The 20,183-nt window shown below is 40.0% G+C and overlaps 1 protein-coding gene across 1 annotated transcript in view; it reads right to left on the reverse strand.

Moving 5' to 3' along the window:
* Positions 1 to 20,183, reverse strand: part of LOC126471623 (eukaryotic initiation factor 4A-III) — a 58,422-nt gene that overhangs the window by 34,855 nt on the left and 3,384 nt on the right. The window contains exons 2-3 of the mRNA XM_050099862.1: positions 11,877 to 12,079; positions 8,214 to 8,346 (exon numbers count right to left, since the gene is read on the reverse strand). Of these exons, the coding sequence (XP_049955819.1) occupies positions 8,214 to 8,346; positions 11,877 to 12,079 (336 nt within the window). The remainder of the gene's footprint in view (positions 1 to 8,213; positions 8,347 to 11,876; positions 12,080 to 20,183) is intronic.

Genomic DNA, 20,183 nt, shown 5'->3' on the forward strand with positions numbered 1-20,183 from the left:
CAAAAGTGAAGAAGTTGTGGGTCAGGATCAAGCTGGCTAAGGTAATGAGGAAAGAGGTTTTAGGTAGGGTGGCAGGCGATCGGTGTGAAAGGAAGTGCTCCATCGCAGCGAGGCCCTGGATGTGCGGAATATTTGTGTATAAGGAAGTGGTATCAATGGTTATAAGGATGGTTTCCGAGGGTAACACATTGGGGAAGGATTCCAGGCGTTTGAGAAAGTGGTTGGTGTCTTTGATGAAGGATGGGAGACTGCATGTAATGGGTTGAAGGTGTTGATCTACGTAGGCAGAGATACGTTCTGTGGGGGCTTGGTAACCAGCTACAATGAGGCAGCCGGGATGATTGGGTTTGTAAATTTTTGGAAGAAGGTAGAAGGTAGGGGTGCGGGGTGTCAGTGGGGTCAGGAGGTTGATGGAGTCAGGTGAAAGGTTTTGTAGGGGGCCTAAGGTTCTGAGGATTCCTTGAAGCTCCGCCTGGCCATCAGGAATGGTATTACCTTGGCAAACTTTGTATGTGGTGTTGTCTGAAAGCTGACGCAGTCCCTCAGCCACATACTCCCGACGATCAAGTACCACGGTAGTGGAACCCTTGTCCGCCGGAAGAATGACGATGGATTGGTCAGCCTTCAGATCACGGATAGCCTGGGCTTCAGCAGTGGTGATGTTGGGAGTAGGATTAAGGGTTTTTTTAAGAAGGATTGAGAGGCAAGGCTGGAAGTCAGAAATTCTTGGAAGGTTTGGAGAGGGTGATTTTGAGGAAGAGGAGGTGGGTCCCGCTGTGACAGAGGATGGAACTGTTCCAGGCAGGGTTCAATTTGGATAGTGCCTTGGGAAGTTGGATCATTAGGAGTAGGATTAGGATCATTTTTCTTCGTGGCAAAGTGATATTTCCAGCAGAGAGTACGAGTGTAGGACAGTAAATCTTTGACGAGGGCTGTTTGGTTGAATCTGGGAGTGGGGCTGAAGGTGAGGCCTTTGGATAGGACAGAGGTTTCGGATTGGGAGAGAGGTTTGGAGGAAAGGTTAACTACTGAATTAGGGTGTTGTGGTTCCAGATTGTGTTGATTGGAATTTTGAGGTTTTGGAGGGAGTGGAGCTGGAAGGGAGACTGAGTAGATGGGAGAGACTGGGTTTGCGTGCAATGAGAGGAGGTTGAGAATTGCTGGAAAGGTTGTGAAGGGTGAGTGAGTTGCCTTTCCGGAGGTGGGAAACCAGGAGATTGGATAGTTTTTTGAGGTGGAGGGTGGCATGCTGTTCTAATTTGCGGTTGGTCTGTAGGAGGATGCTCTGAACAGCCGGTGTGGATGTGGGAGAGGAAAGATTGAGGACTTTTATTAAGGATAGGAGTTGACGGGTGTGTTCATTCGCTGAGTTGATGGGTAGGTGAAGGATTAGGTGGGTGAGGGCAATGGATTGTTCAGTTTGGAACTGGTATAGGGACTGATGGAAAGAAGGGTTGCAGCCAGAAATGGGAACTTTAAGTGTGAGGCCTTTGGGGGTAATGCCAAATGTCAGACAAGCCTGAGAAAATAAAATATGGGAGCGTAATCTGGCTAGGGCGAAGGCATGTTTGCGGAGGGAATGTAAATAAAACTTAATGGGGTCGTTGTGGGGGTACAATTAAGTAGGCCCAATCTCATATCATGCTTTTCAGTGTGGTTTTTGGGATGTAAACTTCTTGAAGTACCAAAACCGTATTATCTCACATTTGATTCTTTATTACGGCAAAATGCCGTATGTGCCAGAAGATGAGAACATGCCCTTGAAATTCAGTGAACAGTTGAAACTAGCCTATACTGTGGAATGAAATGCTTTGTTTCAAATAAATTGACTGCCTCAGCGGATTATATTAATAAAATCCAATTTTTTAGCAAACCGACAAAAATAACGTCATTGTTCTGCAAGGCAATTATTGCTTGACTGCCAAAAACCTGGAAATAAAATAAAATCAAAAAACAAACTAATATGCGACTGAACTGCGCATGAGCCCACTGGCAATTGCTCAAACGAACCTAATGTACACAGTTGTGACATCACGCTCATCAGAAGCAGTTTGTTGTCATGAAGTATTGCATAGTCTTCGTCCTCAGGCCTTTGACACATTTTGCTGTTGGCAGATGCTTGTGTGTGTACGGTGTTTTGTTGTTGTAAAGGGCGTGTCTCCTCTGCAAACTTAAGTTTTGTTTTTTTTTTTTTCCTCTCAAAATGGTTCAAATGGCTCTAAGCACTATGGAACTTAACATCTCAGGTCATCAGTCACCTAGCCTTAGAACTACTTAAACCTAACTAACCTAAGAACATCACACACATCCATGCCCGAGGCAGGATTCGAATCTGCGACCGTAGCAGCAGCGCGGTCCCAGACTGAAGCACCTAGAACCACTCGGCCACAGCGGCCGGCTTTTTTTTCCCCACCCCACTCTTGTTTATGTTTTATTGTTGCAGTGTTATTTTGCAGCACAGGGATACAGTAATATTCTTAGTTAAAGTATCAGTTTTTAGCAGTCAAAATTACAAAAACTTAACTGAAAACTAAAACAAGGAAAAATTCCTACGTTTATCCCAGTTTTCTCCTAGATGAAAAAATTCCTGGATTTCCTGGGGTGTATACACACTGAGAAACATATGATTTTGACCTTTTCTGGAAGTGAAATTCCCTTACATCTACTTCTACATACATACTCCATAAGCCACAGCATGGTGCGTGGTGGAGGGTACCCTGTATCACTGCAAGTCATTTCCTTTTCTGTTCTACTAACAAATACAGTGAGGGAAAAATGGCTGCCTCTGTATGAGCCCCAATGTCTCTAATCGTATCTTTGTGGTACTTACAAGAAATGTATGTTGGCAGGCAGTAGCATCATGCTGCAGGCATGCCTCAAATGTCAATTTCCTAAATTTCCTCAACAGTAGTGCTCCTCGAAAAGAAAGTTGCTTTCCTTCCAGTGATCCCCATTTGAGTTCCTGAAGCATTTCCTGGTAATTGTGTGTTGTTCAAACATACCAGTAACAAATCTAGCAAACCACCCTATTTATAATTTTGATGTCTTCCTTTAATCCGACCTGATGTGGATCCCAAACACTTGAACAGTACTCAACATCTCACACTGGTGTCCTATATGCAGTCTCTTTTACAGATGAACTAAACTTTCCTAAAATTCTGCCAATAAATTAGAGTCAACCATTCGCCTTCCCTCCTATAATCTTTATATGCTCATTCCATTTCATACTGTTTTGCAGTGTTATGCCTAGATGTTTTATCAACATTACTGTGTCAAGCAGCACACTACTAATGCTGTACTTGAACATTATGGGTTTGTTTTTCCTACTCATCTGCATTAACTTAGTTTTCTACATTTAGAGACAGCTGCCATTCAATACACCAATTAGAAATTTTGTCTAAGCCTCTTGTACACTCCTACAGTCACTCAACGACACCTTTCCATACACCACAGCATCACCAGCAAAACAGTAACAGACTGCTGCTTACCCTGTCCATCATCATTTATGTATACAGACAATACAGTGGCCCTATCACAATTCCCTGGGGCACTCCTGATGATGCCCTTGTCTCTGATGAATACTTGCCGTCGAGGATAAAATATTGGGTTCTGTTACTTAAAAAGTCTTTAAGCCACTCACATGTCTGGGAACATATTCTGAATGCTTGTACATTCATAAACAGTTGGCAGTGTGGTGCCGTATCAAATGCTTTATGGAAATCTGAGAATGGAATAAAAAGTGAGGATGAATGCGCCAGTGTCTATCTTGTTGCATCAGTGTACATGGTGTATGAAATGAATCTCTTGCCTTTCAAAGTGTCTGCATAGTTCTTGTCCTCCTGCTGTGTTAGGTTTCAGTGAAAAATTAATCTCAGTACCATGTTGAGGTCCTTATTGGATGTGTGCTAATAGGCACATCACCAAGTTGTTTACCAGGATGTAACTGAAAGGGCTGCATAGGATTTTCTGTCTTAACTGAGACGGAATCACTTCATAATTTGCCAAGGGAAGCGAGTTTGCCAAAAATGTTTTCAATGTTCTCCACAAAGAACCTAGGTTGGGTAGAGAGTAAGGACCCTCACATTTTCGGATGTAACTAGAAACTGAGGGGAGTAACTGTTTTCAAGTTGCTGGGTGACAGAGGAGGGAAATTTCCTAGGGCAGTAATGATCATCACAGGATTGCAGTCTTTATGAAGAGTATGCCCATGCCTCACAGCCACTGGCTGGGAATTTTGGTTGTATCACGATGTCAATATCCACCAAGACGCCACCTACTCCAAGTGAAGGCCCTCCTCACATGCGCCATGCAGCCAGAACGAAGGGTAATTGCTGTGATGGCCAGTGTCCTGACCTCTGGTGCTTCCCAAATGGACAGGCACCTAGTTCCTAGCATATGCAGGGAGGTGCCAGCTCAGGCAACAATAGTGCAATCCCTGCGTGGCCAGGGCACTACCACCATCATGACAGTACCTGACAACCCACCACATGGACTGGTTACCATGCTGTGTATTGGGTGACCTTCCCCTTATGACCTGCACATTCCGCAAAATAATACTGAGGAGGAGGAGATCATATGCATATTTGGTGACAAAATATAAATTAATCACAATATGTGGTTAAAATAACACAAACAAAATGGAGAAAGCAATAATCAATGCCCTATGAACAAGCGAGATTGTCAGCAGTGAATCTGTCCTAGACAATAAGTCTGAGAAAAAATAAAATCAGAGTATAAACTGCAGCCCACCGAAGGAAGAAGTACTGCGGAAACTTGGTGTCACACACTCACAATAGAGTTGGGAGTCCCCCGGGGGAAACACGGCTGTTGTGGTCTTCAGTCCAATGACTGGTTTGATGCAGCTCTCCATGGTAGATTATCCTTTGCAAGCCTCTTCATCTTTGCAAAACTACCACAACCTAATTCATTTGGACATGCTGACCATATTCAAGTCTTTGTCTCCCTCTACAGTTTTTACCTTCTCACTTCCTTCCAACAAAAACTGGCAATGCCTTGACTTCTCAGGAGCAAAGCCTTTCTTTTGGTCAACTTGTGGCATAAATCTCTCTTTTTCCTATTTGATTTAGTACCATCTCATTTGTTATTTTATCTACCAACCCAACGTTCAGCTCTCTTCTACAACACCACATTTCAAAACCTATTCTCTTCTTGTCTTAACTGCTTGTCATTATCATTTTACTTCCATACTATGCTATACTCCACACAAATACCCTCAGAAAAGACTTCGTAACACTTAAATGGATATTAAATGTTAACAAATTCATCTTTATCAGAAACACTGTTACTGTTGTCAGTCTGCATTTTACATCCTCTGCACCTCAAACCTCAGGGACTTTCTTTTCAAATTGGTCTTACTTGGTTCTGTCAATTTTTTTTCTTATATAACTTCCCCCTCATCTCTGCCTCTTCTTCTTGTATAATACTGTTTGCTTCCCTTAGATCTTCTACATATTCCTTCCAACTTTCAGAGGCTCTCTTTCCTTTCTTTTGATTCATTTGCTACATTTTTATACTTCCTCCTTTTGTCAAATAGGTTCAATATCTTCTGAGCTATTCAGGGATTTCTAGCAGGCCTTATCCTTCAAACTATGTGATGCTCTGTTGCCTTCACTATTTCATCTCTTAAAGCTATCCATTCCTCATCTGCTGTATTGCTTTCCACTGTTTCAGTCCTACTTTGTCCAATGATTTCTCTTAACTCTCATCATCCTCTGGTTTCTTTAATTTACCCAGATCCGATCCCCTTAATTTCCTCAGTTTTAATCTGCAGCTCATAACCAATAAATTATGGTCAATGAAATTGTTAGTTTAAATCACTACAAAAATTTTATTTTTTTAAAAAAATACACCTTAACATGTTTTGGCCACAGCCATCATTAAAATCTGTCAGAAACAGAAAGAGTGAGAAATAATATTTCTAAAATAATTACAAACACATTGCATGCAAATGAAATTAAGATACACAACATTTTTAAAAAACTTGATACACTGTATCTCATCAGTGTCATGTTGCAGAAATATTACTTCTCATTTGTTCTAGTAATCTGGAAGATTCTGATGATGGCTGTGGCTGAAACATGTTAAGATATTATGAAAAAACAAAAAATAAAGTTATAATAGTGATCAAGATGGAAAATCAATTACAATGACTACTGATAATGACTGCCGACTCATACAATGATTTTATGTTGTTTATAAACAATATTTTATGATCAAAGTCCACATTAGCCCCTGGAAATGTCTTACAGTCTTAAATCTCTCACCATTATAAAACTGATCTGAAACTTTCCATTGTTCCCAGGTCTCTTCTACATGATTCTTAAACTGAGAGTTAGTGAAGATCAAATTATGCTTGGTGCAAAATTCTACCAGGTGGCTCTCTCTTCGATTCTTTTCCCTCATTCCATGTACACCTACTATTTTTTCCTTCTCTTCCATTTCCTACTATCAAATTCCAGCCTCCTCCTTCTTCTTGGTGCCATACACTTGTGTGTCGGCTAGTCACAGGCGGCATTCCCTTGCTTCTTGACACAGCTCGTCGAAGCTGTTGATGGCAGTCCATGTCTTGATATTCTATGACCATGATTGCTTCCTTCTACCTGGTGGGGGCTTTCCTTCTATTCTGCCTTCTAGAAATAATTGCAAAAGTTCATATTTCTTTCCTCTCATGTGCCCCAGGGACGATGTTTTTCTTTTTTTTTTAATTGTCCCCATTAGTTCTCTACCCACTCCAGCACTACGCAGGACTTCAGCATTGCTCACTGTCTATCGATAGCATAAAACTGGAGCTGCACAGATACACCACTGCTGCTGAGGAGCCATCTGTCTGTTCAAATGGCTGAGCACTATGGGACTTCACTTCTGAGGTCATCAGTCCCCTACAACAGGGGCGGGCAGGAATCCTGCATGTGTGCGGTGCACTTGCACGCATGCAGTTAACAGGTGTTCTGCGTGCACACAGGGGCAAGCTGGCCACCTGCTTACCTCCCCTCCCCACCATACCTTCTGTCCACTCCTTCCTCTGTAATGAGTTTTGTTTTTCTAGCTTGCTTTATTGAATGATGGAGTAAGGTTAGCTGGAGTGCTTGAAATAAATCATGGTTTGAAAGAGTACCTATTAACTACAATACGTTTTATTTAATTATCACAGGTGGAGTTTACAATACGTTTAATATCTGGAACAAAATTTCTGCATACAAACGCAAACAGTTACGTAAATTTTCATCATCACTTATGTTTGCTCTTAACCGAGGCTTATTAATTCAGCAAATGGTTTTCCAACTCTCACTATATTAAGCGCAATTTTATAGCTTGCACGTACCGCTGGGCTATTATTGTTGTCATCCTGAAAAATTGAAAACAGTGCTCCATAAAATGTTAAATCAGTTAGATGAGAGACATGACGAGAGAAAGTCGCATATCTCTCGTGACAACGGCAACTAGGACAGATGCATCTAATATCGTCAGGTCGCTCTTCTTAAGCTCAGTCAATTTCCCCATCCGCTCAGAATCCAACAATAAATTGTACTCGTCCTTGTGAAATTTATTATAATGGCCTTCAATACTAAACTTCCGCTGACCAGCGAGAATACTGCCACATATTAAACATTTCGAATTTTCACGTTTTTGCACAAAGAAAAAATGATTCTCCCATTACTTTTTAAAAGATAGCAAATCTCCACGTCTCCGTTTCCTTGATTCACTCTGCATTTTCCGGTCCTTGAAATACAACGTTCACTACGTAGTGGTCGCTTCGCATCAACGTCCGCGGCTTAGCCTTGTACTACACTGCCGCAACCTGCCGGCTGTCGCCACTGCCCCATTCGATGATTGCACGCGAGCAGCACACGTGCAGCGCTGCGCGCTCACGAGCCGCGTGCAACGTTTGCCCGCCCCTGCCCTAGAACTTAGAATTACTTAAACCTAACTAACCTAATGACATCACACACATCCACGCCCGGGGCAGGATTCGAACTAAGACCGTAGCGGTAGCGTGGTTCCAGACTGTAGCGCTTAGAACCGCTCGTCCACACCAGCCGGCCCATCTGTCTGTCTCAACATATCTAAATAGGATGGGCGGGGGTGGGGGGGCATGACAACACAATTAAATAATTGTTCACTATTTTGCTATGCATCATTTGTACACTCAAGAAACACTTCTCAACAGCTGAAACAAGCGGTTATCAACTTACCAAATACTCGTCCTGGTGTACCGGAAACAACATGTTGACCATAATCCAACTTTCTTATGTCCTCACCTAAATTAGTACCACCAATGCATGCATGACACTGGACATTCATGAAGTCACCCAACGCCAAAATAACCTGCAAATATTAAACAACATAAGACTATTTTTTCAATGCAAGTCACTCAAAACAATAGTTTGGAACATAACTAAGCATTAATAATGTTATAAACTTGTATCCACATAAAATAAAAATACATAAACACAAGTGGCAGACTACACAAATACTTTCTTTTCCTTCTTTGTTGCCTTCAATATTTTTCACAATTTACCTTTTTAAATGTCTACCTAGATAATTAGTTATGCTCATTCCTTCCCTAATTTGCATTACACTAAAAAACATTTTAACATTGTTATCCTCAATATGCTTCACAAAAATTAAAGCTCTTTTCAACAACACAACAATGAGCACACACTTTGTGGCATAAAAGTTTTAGCCACAGAGCGAAAATGTACATCTTATGGCAAATTTAGAAAAATAATAACCTTTTATTGTATAACTCCACAAAGTTGAGTGACAGCTCAAAAGATTGCTAATACAGTGTAGAATGTTAATATAATATGAAAAACTGATGATATTTAAATCTGGAATGTCATTGACTGGAGTAGAATTGTCTTCAGTGACCAGTCCCACTTCAAATGGAGCTCCAAAGACCAGCAGAGACGGGTCTGAGACGTCTCGAACAGCAGTGGCTTACCAAAATGACTCATCTGCCACATGGCCAGGCAATTTGGAGTGATCGTCTGCAGGTGTTATTTCTTTTCATAGCAGGACCCCTTTGGTTGTTATCTGTGGCACCCTTGCAGCACAGAGGTACATCAATGATATTCCATGTCCTGTCTCATTGTTCTTCATGACAAGGCATCCTGGCCTTACATTTCGACAAGATAATGTTCTCCCGGCCCCCCCCCCCCCCCCCCCCTCCCCAACCAGCTCAGGATTTTGATGATCCAGTGTGCCGATTCAATCAAGTTTGGCACAATATTCTTCTGGAGGACACCCAACAACTCTTTACCAATTAATGCCAAGGCAAACAATTGCTTGCATAAGCGCCAGAGGCGGACCAATGTGTTACTGACTTGCTCAGTTTGTGAAGCTCTTGCTCTTCAACAAATCATTCAGTTTTTTTGAAATTGTAATCATTTGTTTGTCTGTACATGCACATCACATATCCTGATTTCCACCCCATTCAGTTAATTCCTCTATGGTGTGTCTGTATTTCGTCAGAGTGTATTTATGATCCTAAGAATAATTATTGTATTTATAGATTGCGGCAGAAGCAATAACTGCAGAAAATTTATAAACACACAGCAGTACATGTGCTGGGAAGATGTGTCATTCGACACGTACAACTCATATACAAACTGAAAAACTTTCAAATGGTAATGCAAAATATGGTTTCAGCACCTTATAAATGTGGTCAATGTGACCAAATAACTGGCGAAAGAGGGTTGAGAGCATCCTCTGCTAGTGAGTGGCGCAGATATACATTTGCTAGCCAGCAACAGCATGGTATGGGTCAAGGAGGTGTTCAAGAGATGAGCATTGTAACTGCCATGCTGTTGGACACTATGGTGTGAGGCTTATAATCATTTGATTTCGTAGAGACTTATTTTATGCAGACAGTGTTGGACTTTAAAATTCTTTGATGAAGTTCGGACTAGGATGATTGAGGACTGATCAGTTGTGCATCGATCAATACCTCTCTAGACCATATATGTGACTTGCAGTGTGCTGTTGCATTTTGAGAATATAATAAATTCAATGAACTTTGCTATTTGGGGAGCAAAATAACTGATGATGGTCGAAGTAGAGAGGATATAAAATGTAGACTGGCAATGGCAAGGAAAGCGTTTCTGAAGAAGAGAAATTTGTTAACATCCAGTATTGATTTAAGTGTCAGGAAGTCATTTCTGAAAGTATTCGTATGGAGTGTAGCCATGTATGGAAGTGAAACATGGACGATAAATAGTTTGGACAAGAAGAGAATAGAAGCTTTCGAAATGTGGTGCTACAGAAGAATGCTGAAGATTAGATGGATAGATCACATAACTAATGAGGAAGTATTGAATAGGATTGGGGAGAAGAGAAGTTTGTGGCACAACTTGACCAGAAGAAGGGATCGGTTGGTAGGACATGTTCTGAGGCATCAAGGGATCACCAATTTAGTATTGGAGGGCAGTGTGGAGGGTAAAAATCGTAGAGGGAGACCAAGAGATGAATACACTAAGCAAATTCAGAAGGATGTAGGTTGCAGTAGGTACTGGGAGATGAAAAAGCTTGCACAGGATAGAGTAGCATGGAGAGCTGCATCAAACCAGTCTCAGGACTGAAGACCACAACAACAACAACATTTCTTCTGTTACCCAAGGATTTCTACTAGCCCTCGTCTTTTTACCTACTTGATCCTCTGCTGCCTTCACTACTTCATCCCTCAAAGTTACCCATTCTTCTTCTACTGTATTTCTTTCCCCCATTCCTGTCAATTGTTCTCATATGCTCTCCCTGAAACTCTGTACAACCTCTGGTTTAGTCAGTTTATCCAGGTCCCATCTCCTTAAATTCCCATCTTTTTGCAGTTTCTTCAGTTTTAATCTACAGGTCATAACCAATAGATTGTGGTCAGAGTCCACATCTGCCCCTGGAAATGTCTTACAATTTAAAACCTGGTTCCTAAATCTCTGTCTTACCATTATATAATCTATCTGATACCTTTTAGTATCTCCAGGGTTCTTCCATGTATACAACCTTCTTTCATGATTCTTAAACCAAGTGTTAGCTATGATTATGTTGTGCTCTGTGTAAAATTCTACCAGGCGGCTTCCTCTTTCATTTCTTATCCCCAATCCATATTCACCTACTACGTTTCCTTCTCTCCCTTTTCCTACACTCGAATTCCAGTCACCCATGACTATTAAATTTTCGTCACCCTTCACTATCTGAATAATTTCTTTTATTTCATCATACATTTCTTCAATCTCTTCGTCATCTGCAGAACTAGTTGGCATATAAACTTGTACTACTGTAGTAGGTGTGGGCTTCATATCTATCTTGGCCACAATAATGCGTTCACTATGCTGTTTGTAGTAGCTTACCCACATTCCTATTTTCCTATTTATTATTAAACCTACTCCTGCTTTACCCCTATTTGATTTTGTGTTTATAACCCTGTAGTCACCTGACCAGAAGTCTTGTTCCTCCTGCCACCGAACTTCACTAATTCCCACTATATCTAACTTTCACCTATCCATTTCCCTTTTTAAATTTTCTAACCTACCTGCCCGATTAAGGGATCTGACATTCCACACTTCGATCCATAGAACGCCAGTTTTCTTTCTCCTGATAACGACATCCTCTTGGGTAGTCCCCGCCCGGAGATCCGAATGGGGGACTATTTTACCTCCACGAGGACGTCATCATCATTTAATCATACAGTAAACTTGCATGCTCTCACAGTAACGGCTCTGAATGCAATGGGAAACACTGGTCTACTTTGCCCAAGGTGACATATTATCAAAATTAATATTTTGCAATATGAAATACTTCATACTAAGATACCAATACACCTACATACCACCAACTTCAACAAGATAGATGCAGTAGATTACCTTTTGTATCTGTGTTGCAAGTTCTCGTGTAGGCGATAGGCAGAGGACTTGGCTCTCTCGCACAGCTGTATCTAATGACTGAAGTATGGCAATGGAAAATGTAGCAGTTTTCCCAGTACCAGACTGTGCTTGTGCGATTACATCACGACCCTTCACTATCGGCTTGATAGCACGCTGCTGAATGGCTGATGGTTTTTCAAATCCTGTATACAACATACACCATCAGAATATTACAGACAAGAATGAAAAAGTTTAAATTAAAATCACAATATATTCTGTGAACTTCATGTTACTGCCTTATTTAATTTTATCTTGTATGCCATTTCAAATGATGCAACAAGACAATGTGATGCATTTCAGGACTGAAATGTAACTGACTATGTTCATCTTTTAGTAAACTAGTACTTACTTTCAAGATTTGTGACTGCTGATTGAAACATACCACTCTGTGCAACACTACTCCCAGCTTTCAGCAATCAGAGACGGCTTCTTTCACAACAGAACAGGGATTGGTTGGGCAGCCATTCACATTTTTTGGTTAATGTATTGGCTAGTTCATGTTTCTCTTTGTATATTTATATAAAAAAAAGTTTTCTTTTTGGTAGATTTGAAAAATTATTGTCAGTCATCTTAACTGGAAGTCATCAATAGCCACATAGGCCTACATTACTTCTGCATAGCACATTAATACTTGGCCAGAAATAAACACTGTGGTGTATGCGAGATCGATAGTAAAAAAACCACACATTCAAATAAAGATTATTTACCAGATACTCCATAAACAGAGATCAGCAGTTTTAGAATGACTGTACAGCATCTATTCATAACGATACTGATCTTACATGTAAAACTGTTGACCATGCTGTGAACCTGGACCACTGCCTTACGGCCAGTGCTCTACCACCAATACATTTCAAGCACACCCCATCGGCTGCGTAAAAGCTTCACTTGCTATGCGCTCTTGCCTGTCCCCTCCAAGTAACAGATGCTCTTCCACAGTGATGCAAGACTAGCACTTCCAAGTGAAATGATACGCCAAAGCTAGATAGTTTCACAGACAACATATTATACAGCTGTTGCATAGCACATAAATGTATAGCACCTGTACACATTTGAGTCTGTTTAAGGCCCAAGTGGCACAAGCCCTAGAAACATCAAGGGATTTTTGTAAAAGTTGATGTAGTGTTAATCTGTTCTATACAATATTTCACCACAACTATTCTGCCTTGTAAAGTTTATTATATATTTTATGTATATATAGGTATTGAAAAATGTCACTTGACTGATACTGGTTGTATTAAACATACATTATAAAATCTTTGGCGATTGCAAGAAGCATTTCTTTAAATTTACTGATATAGTTATTTTGCTGAAAAGAGTGCAGACTTAATTACTGAAATTCACATGATAAAATTAATTTGAGCCAATTACATGGCCCAAATAAGTACACAGAATTACATAAAAAACAAACTGTTTTATCATTAATTCTTATATTGACAAGACAGAGTTCAACACATACATGTGTCGCCCCAACAAGACAATCACAATGGATAAAAGATTAAAAGAACGCAAAATCCCCAAGATTGGCAAAGTTTTGCAGATGTTCGAAATAAAGCACGTACTTCAATGCGAGATGCTTTTAATAATTTCCACAACGAAACACTGTCTCAGAATCTGGCAGAAGACCCAAAGAGATTTTGGTCATACACAAAGCACACCGGTGGCAAGATGCAATCAATACCTTCACTGCGCGATAACAACGGTGAAGTCACTGACGACAGTGCCACTAAACCAGAGTTATTAAACACAATTTCCCAAATATCTTTCACCAAAGAAGACGAAGTAAATTTTTCTGACTTCCAATCAAGAACAACTGCCAAGATGAGAAACATAGAAGTAGATATCCTCGGTCTAGCACAGCAGCTTAAATCACTTAACAAAGACATGGCCTCCGGTCCAGATCTTATACCAGTCAGGTTCCTTCAAGAGTATGCTGATACAATAGCTCCATACTTAGCAATTATATACAACCACTTGCTCACAGAAAGATCCGTACCTAACACTGGGAAATTGCTCAAGAGAAAGAGGAGCAATACACTGAATTACACGCCCATATCACTAACGTCAATTTGCATTAGGGTTTTGGAACATATACCATGTTCGAACATTATGAATTACCTCTAAGAAAACTATTTATTGACACATAGCATGGATTCAAAAAACATTGTTCTTGTGAAACACAACTAGCTCTTTATACTTGTGAAGTAATGAGTGCTATCGACAGGGGATATAAAATTGATTCCATATTTTTAGATTTCCAGAAGGCTTTCGACACTATTCCTCCTGTGTGCTTATGGAATATCACCACAGTTGTGCGACTGGATTCATGATTTCCTGTTAGAAAGGCCACAGTTCACAGTAATAGACAGAACGTCATCGAGTAAAACAGAAGTACTATCAGTTGTTCCCCAAGGAAGTGTTACAGGCCCTCTATTGTTCCCGATTTATATTAACGACATAGGAGACAATTTGAGTAGCCCTATTAGATGTTTGCAGATGATGCTGTCATTTACTGTCTCGTCAAGTCAGCAGATGACCAAAACGAATTGCAAAATGATTTATATAAGATATATGTATGGTGTGAAAAGTGGCAATTGACCCTGAATAAAGAGAAGTGTCTACATCTACATCTACATTTATACTCCGCAAGCCACCCAACAGTGTTTGGTGGAGGGCACTTTACGTGCCACTGTCATTACCTCCCTTTCCTGTTCCAGTCGCGTATGGTTCGGCGGAAGAACGACTGTCTGAAAGCCTCCGTGCGTGTTCTAATCTCTCTAATTTTACATTCGTGATCTCCTCGGGAGGTATAAGTAGGGGGAAGCAATATATTCGATACCTCATCCAGAAACGCACCCTCTCGAAACCTGGACAGCAAGCTACACCGCGATGCAGAGCGCCTCTCTTGCAGAGTCTGTCACTTGAGTTTATTAAACATCTCCGTAATGCTATCACGGTTACCAAATAACCCTGTGACGAAACGCGCCGCTCTTCTTTGGGTCTTCTCTATCTCCTCCGTCAGACCGATCTGGTACGGATCCCACACTGATGAGCAATACTCAAGTATAGGTCGAACAAGTGTTTTGTAAGCCACCTCCTTTGTTGATGGACTACATGTTCTAAGCACACTCCCAATGAATCTCAACCTGGTACCCGCCTTACCAACAATTAATTTTATATGATCATTCCACTTCAAATCGTTCCGCACGCATACTCCCAGATATTTTACAGAAGTAACTGCTACCAGTGTTTGTTCCGCTATCATATAATCATACAATAAAGGATCCTCCTTTCTATGTATTCGCAATACATTACATTTGTCTATGTTAAGGGTCAGTTGCCACTCCCTGCACCAAGTGCCTACCCGCTGCAGATCTTCCTGCATTTCGCTACAATTTTCTAATGCTGCAACTTCTCTGTATACTACAGCATCATCCGCGAAAAGCCGCATGGAACTTCCAACACTATCTACTAGGTCATTTATATATATTGTGAAAAGCAATGGTCCCATAACACTCCCCTGTGGCACGCCAGAGGTTACTTTAACGTCTGCAGACGTCTCTCCATTGATAACAACATGCTGTGTTCTGTTTGCTAAAAACTCTTCAATCCAGCCACACAGCTGGTCTGATATTCCGTAGGCTCTTACTTTGTTTATCAGGCGACAGTGCAGAACTGTATCGAACGCCTTCCGGAAGTCAAGAAAAATAGCATCTACCTGGGAGCCTGTATCTAATATTTTCTGGGTCTCATGAACAAATAAAGCGAGTTGGGTCTCACACGATCGCTGTTTCCGGAATCCATGTTGATTCCTACATAGTAGATTCTGGGTTTCCAAAAACGACATGATACTCGAGCAAAAAACATGTTCTAAAATTCTACAACAGATCGACGTCAGAGATATAGGCCTATAGTTTTGCGCATCTGCTCGACGACCCTTCTTGAAGACTGGGACTATCTGTGCTCTTTTCCAATCATTTGGAACCCTCCGTTCCTCTAGAGACTTGCGGTACACGGCTGTTAGAAGTGGGGCAAGTTCTTTCGCGTACTCTGTGTAGAATCGAATTGGTATCGCGTCAGGTCCAGTGAACTTTCCTCTATTGAGTGATTCCAGTTGCTTTTCTATTTCTTGGACACTTATTTCGATGTCAGCCATATTTTCGTTTGCGCGAGGATTTAGAGAAGGAACTGCAGTGCGGTCTTCCTCTGTGAAACAGCTTTGGAAAAAGGTGTTTAGTATTTCAGCTTTATGAGTGTCATCCTCTGTTTCAATGCCATCATCATCCCGTAGTGTCTGGATATGCTGTTTCGAGCCACTTACTGATTTAACGTAAGACCAGAACTTCCTAGGATGTTCTGTCAAGTCGGTGAAGTTATTCACATGAGTACTAAAAGAAATCCGTTGAATTTCGATTATGTGATACATCACACAAACCTTAAGACTGTAAATTCAACTAAATACTTACAGATAACAATTACAAATAACCTAAACTGGAATGGTCATATCGATATGTTGTGGGTACAGCAAACCAAAGACTACGATTCATTGACAGAACACTTAGAAGGTGCAATAGGTCTACTAAAGAGACTGCTTACACCACGCTTGTCCGCCCTATTCTGGAGTATTGCTGTATGGCGTGGGACCTGCATTGGATGAGACTGATGGACGAAATCAACAACTTCAAAGGACGACAGCTCGTTTTGTACTACTGCGAAACAGCAGCGATAGTGCCACAGACATGATACGTGAATTGGAGTGGCAATCGTTAAAACAAAGGCGTTTTTTGTTGTAACGGGATATTCTCAAGAAATTTCAATCACCCGTTTTCTCCTCCAATTGCAAAAACATTCTGTAGGCACCCACCTACATAGAGAGAAATGATCATCACGATAAAATAAGATAAATTGGGGCTCACACAGAAAAATTTATGTGCTCATTTTTCCCGTGTGCTGTTTAAGAGTGGAACGGTAGAGGGACAGCTTGAACATGGTTCACTGAAACGTCTGCTAGGCACTTTACTGTGAATAGCAGAGTAATCACATAGATGTAGATGTGAATATAGGGTGCTGACTACTTCAAGTTATCTGAACAATCAATAATTTTGAAAACCATTGATGATCTCGACACAAACAATAGGGGCATCAAACTGGGGAGAACATACCCTATCTGTAAATACATTTACAAATCAAAACCCATTTCCTCAAACTGAAAGTATGACACTAGTACACTTTACTGAGATCTACAGTACAGAACACATTAAAACACCTGAACATGGTCAGGTAGGGGCAAGTCAAGAGACTGGAAATAAAGGACGGAAAGGCTCTTAGAAAAATCTTGAGCCCCACCAAAGAAGATGGTGTATACACAATTAAGACACAAAAAGGAATTTCATCAACATCAGGACCACATTAAAAGAGTAATGGGGGAAGAGGAGGCTAATCCTTTAGTCATGTTGCAAGATAGTCAAGTGGAGACTTGTGGAAGAAACAAAAGCATTGTCTCTAAAAGGAAGCAGTTAATGCAAAGTGGGGAATAATAGTTAGGAAACACCTTGAGAAATTATAAATTGACTGCAATAATATTCGCAACAAATATCAATACAAACTGATTATCAGAACAAGATATTCTCCAGGCACTAACAATAGTAAAGGTGCATCTGAAAATTTGAGGTAATTGTGCTAATGGATGGAAAAAACTTCCATACCACCAGGATGAGAGAGTACAGGACTTACAACAAAGCTCACCAGAATTAAGAACTACATGGTCCGGTATGAGCTCCAATGGGATAAACAAAACAATAAACAACAGTAAATCCTTTTCTATCATTTGTCCACACTTTTTCATGTTTGAAGAAGAGATATAAATCAATCTTATTATAAAATATATACCATTGAATCACTTATCAAACTTTGTAATAATATATGATACTGCCACCCCCCCCCCCCCCCTTCTTCCAAGATCTTGGTTGTTGTGACAACTGACTTGTAGTGTAGATCAAGCTCTAGATTAAGTCTAAAGGTGACAATCTGGTTGTGAGTTGGCAAAGCCAACAAATTGAAAGCCAGATAAAGATGGGGTAACATTTAACCTGTACCAGTACCACAGCCCTACATTTACATCTGGGTCATTCCATGTTAAAGAGACTTTGTGACAAAAAAATTAAAATGACAATATTACAAATATAACTTTAAAAATGCCAAGTTAAAAGTACATTTGTTCATTGCAAAATAATCATGAATATGAAAAAAATAAATTTCTACCTTCACTAAGTGTTTAAAGTGCACTGTTCTATGGCACCAAAGAGAGGTATGTTTTATGCTATTTCCAGATGAATATTAGTTGTGTTATCCATAGCTGATTGTTCTATTGTTGCAAAGAATATTGAAGTCAACATTGTTATAGCTCATAATAATTCATTTTGCTGAGGTAAGCTAATTGCATTTCTTTATTTTGTTAGTTTTATAATATATATGCAGCTTGTAACACCCGTAACAAAAAAGATACAAAAGTTTAATTTGTAATCTAGTAAATTTGTTCTGTACAATACCTTTCTGTAAAAGTGAGGTTATACCCATGTTTTACAATATCATACCATTACATGGCATTTTGAAATCTTATTTAACACTCTTAGAGCTGTTACGGGTGTTACTAATTTTTGTTTCGGGTGTTACTTAACACATGCGTAACACCCGTAACTTGAATTGGATGGTTTAATGCCACCTCAATCTTTAGTAGGCCTAGGCCCTACATTTAAATTATAACCAAATGGTATTATTATTATTGAATAAAGTTTCTTAACTATGTTTATGACATATGAAAACAGTTTTGCCAGCCGGTGTGGCTGTGCGGTTCTAGGCGCTTCAGTCTGGAACCGCGTGACCGCTACGGTCGCAGGTTCGAATCCTGCCTCTGGCATGGAATGGATGTGTGTGATGTCCTTAGGTTAGTTAGGTTTAAGTAGTTCTAAGTTCTAGGGGACTGATGACCACAGATGTTAAGTCCCATGGTGCTCAGAGTCATTTTTGAAAACAGTTTTAAGCATGAAAACTAAAATTTTTATTCCACTGCATACATTTGTTTAAGCACTACACCTACATTATAAAAGTTAATTAGGGCATTAACCTGACTCAACTGACATCCTCCTAAAACGTTAATTAAGCCCAAAATTAGATTACATATAGTTTATGTTTTCCATTCTAACTTTTCCAAGAACAACAATATTGCTAACCTCAGTTTTAAATTTTATATAGGCCCAGTAAACAGCTCATTGAGGCAGATTCAAGTCATTCATAAGAGCCTATGCTTAACAATGTCTTTTACTTTTATCTCTCTGGACAGCGTTATGTTTATACATATATATGCCTACATTATCATGATTTCTGTCTTCGGAGACCGTGGCACCAGTACCAGCAACGGAAAGAGTGAAGAAGTACCAAGAAAAGATTAAAGATAACCATGAAAACAGAGAAGCTTACTTGAAGAAAGAACAAGACGAATTAAGAAGATTGCAGGTTTAAAAAAAAATTGAAAAATAATCAACGTCTTAGAGATAAGAATCGAAGAAAATTAAGAGAGAGAGAGAGAGAGAGAGAGAGAGAGAGAGAGAGAGAGAGAGAGAGAGAGAAGAAAAAACTAGAACTCGCAAGATCAAAAGTTCCAAATGAATCTTCTCCTATTGGGACTTACAAGTGTAAACAGACATTTGGTAAAGCTGTGAAGAAAGTGTTGAAGGTACTTCGAAAAAGCCCCAGTAAAAAATCTGGTGTTATTAAAAAGATAGTTTCCGATATAATTGGCTCTGAAACTTTGGATTGACAGTTGAATGGAATTTTTTTGCCAGTTCACATGGTAAAGGAGCCATGGATGGCATAGGAGGTGCACTGAAGAGGAGTGTGTGGACAGCTGTTAGATCTAGGAAAGTTATTATTAACAACGCAATTGACTTTTATGACTACACTCTGAAGAATTTTTCTAAAATTAAGGTACTATGGGTTGATAAGATAACAGTGAGGCATAACATTCCTATTTTGGATGAAAGGTGGAAAAATTTACAAGCAATTCCTCAAATCCAGGGCTGCCATCACTTTCGGGCTTATAACACAACTGATTTGCTGGTTTCAAAAACAGCAGAGTCATTAATGAATGACAAGGATGTCAGTATTTATTACTGAGGATGCCAAAGTTAAAACATTACATGCAAAAAGATGCATAAACTTCTATGAAATGTGCAGTTCTAATGATTCTAA

This window comes from Schistocerca serialis, chromosome 1, assembly GCF_023864345.2.
Source record: "Schistocerca serialis cubense isolate TAMUIC-IGC-003099 chromosome 1, iqSchSeri2.2, whole genome shotgun sequence".
NCBI lineage: Eukaryota > Metazoa > Arthropoda > Insecta > Orthoptera > Acrididae > Schistocerca > Schistocerca serialis.